Below are 2,130 nucleotides of genomic sequence, written 5' to 3' on the forward strand. Positions count from 1 at the left end.
ATAGCCCGTAATGACACAGGAGTCGAAAACGCGACAGAAGTTGAGGACGATATTGAAGATATCGAAGATTTTGAAGAATTGGAGCTGCCGGAAATTTCTGAGGAAGCGATTGCTGGTGTGGCTGCCGAATGGCTGAATTCTAGCGATATTTTGCGAGAAAATGCAATTTCTCTTGAAGAAACTCCAGTCATTCAATGCACAAAAAAGAAAGAGATAAAGTGGAAGACTAGGATGGCATGTACATTCAAATCAGATAAGATACAGTTTACAGCACCGCCAGCGGATGGAAACACTACAGAAAGGACACCGTATTCCTTCTTCGTAAAATATTTGGATGACGAGTTTTTTGTAAAAGCAGTATATTATACAAATATATATGCTACTCAGAAAGGTTGGTATTTTCATTTTAATTTACCTATTGATACCAAAGTTCTGTTTTTAAAATTTTAGGAGACTTAAATTTTAAACCCTGTACCGCTGATGAAATTCGTGTACTTATAGCTCAACATATTATGATGAGCTGTTTCAAGCTGCCACGCGTTCGAATGTACTATGATCGCCGTTGGAACTTGACGTTTTTTTCAAATAGCATGACGTCTAACCGGTTCTTTTCCTTGGGAAAACGTCTACACTTAACTGACATTTCTGCTCGTCCAAGTGGCTGTAAGGATCGCTTATTCAAAGTTCGTCCCATAATTGAGCAAGTTCGCCAGAGGCTGCAGGAATTACCATTAGAAGAGAATCTTTGTGTGGATGAGGAAATCATTCCATTCAAGGGAAAATTCATGGCAAAGCAATTTATCAAAGGAAAGCCTTGTCCATGGGGAATCAAAGTATACTTTTTATGTGGAAAAAGTGGCATGCCCTACGATTTTATTATTTACCAGGGTTCCTCTACACCTCTAGATGACATTGTAGTCAAGACTGTTGGAAGCGAAAGGATATAAAATGTATTTTGACAATTTCTTCCCTTCTTTTCAATTATTTGAAATTCTTTAGGACAGAGATATCTATGCAGCTGGAACTGTTCGTTCCAATCGCTTTGCAAATCCACCCTTGCCCGACAAGAATGTAGTGTCCAAACGTGGTCGAGGATCAGCAGTTCAATGCATTAAAGAGAATGAAAAAGTCATATTTATTAGATGGTATGACAACAAAGTGGTAAACTTGGCTTCAAACTTCGTGGGAATTGGTACAGCGGACAAAGCTCGACGGTGGGATAAGGACTCACAAGGTTATATTGAAGTGTTTCGTCCTGAAGTAGTACGACTTTATAACGAAAGCATGGGTGGTGTAGACTTATTGCATCAAATGATTTAGTATTACCGAATAAATATACGCACCAAAAAATGGACTATTCGTATTATTATGCACTTTATAGACCTAGCAATAACTGCATCATGGATGGAATACCGCAAGCACTGTCAGGAGAATAAGATAACTAAAAGTTTGGACTCACTGAACTTTCGTGCTGAAGTTGCTAATTGTATGTTAAATATAGAAACAGCTAATTTACAATCGGACACAGAAACTACACGTCGCCGAGGAAGGCCGTCGCGAATGGTGGCTTCACTTTCGCTACAATCTACTCCTAAATCGCACGTGCAAAACTTGCGGGAATCACCAAATCTTCCTTGTTGCAGTTCCCAGGCTCCTAACGGTTCAAATACTGAAAATACGTCCACCCGACCGCAAAAACGTAAGAAATTCGGTTCAAATTCATCCCCCCAGAGGAAGTGCGTAAGGACACTGTAATGCACATTCCACATTTTGTTGCATCGAAAAATAATGGGCGTTGTAAAATGCCTGAATGTACGAAAAAATCGTATATTATATGCCAGAAATGCAACGTTTACTTGTGCGTGAAACGCGATAGTAACTGCTTTGCCTTATATCACGAAAAGTAACGGTTATTTATAAAATATATTTTTAACAATTCTTTCAAATGTATGTATATGTAAAATATATTTATATGTTTTTGCATAACTAAACTAATGTATGTATTAAAAGTGAAGCTCAAATTAATATTTTTCAATTAAAAAAACTTAGTTTAAATAGCGATAATCATTTACTTAATTTTGAGTACAGCCAGTTGCAGGCATAATATTATAATACACAGAGTCACGATGT

At 37.5% G+C, this 2,130-nt stretch overlaps 1 protein-coding gene across 1 annotated transcript in view; it reads left to right on the top strand.

Annotated features, from left to right (window-relative positions):
• The window catches only part of LOC118749544 (piggyBac transposable element-derived protein 3-like), a 6,879-nt gene extending 5,559 nt beyond the window's left edge, over nt 1-1,320 (top strand). Inside the window, exons 2-4 of the mRNA XM_036484348.1 lie at nt 5-391; nt 451-926; nt 1,000-1,320. Coding sequence (XP_036340241.1) covers nt 5-391; nt 451-926; nt 1,000-1,320 — 1,184 coding nt within the window. The remainder of the gene's footprint in view (nt 1-4; nt 392-450; nt 927-999) is intronic.
• Nucleotides 1,321-2,130: the final 810 nt, after the last annotated feature.

The sequence above is a fragment of the Rhagoletis pomonella genome, unplaced genomic scaffold (genome assembly GCF_013731165.1).
Source record: "Rhagoletis pomonella isolate Grant_MI unplaced genomic scaffold, Rhpom_1.0 Rhpom_scaffold_00019, whole genome shotgun sequence".
NCBI classification, from domain to species: Eukaryota; Metazoa; Arthropoda; class Insecta; order Diptera; family Tephritidae; genus Rhagoletis; species Rhagoletis pomonella.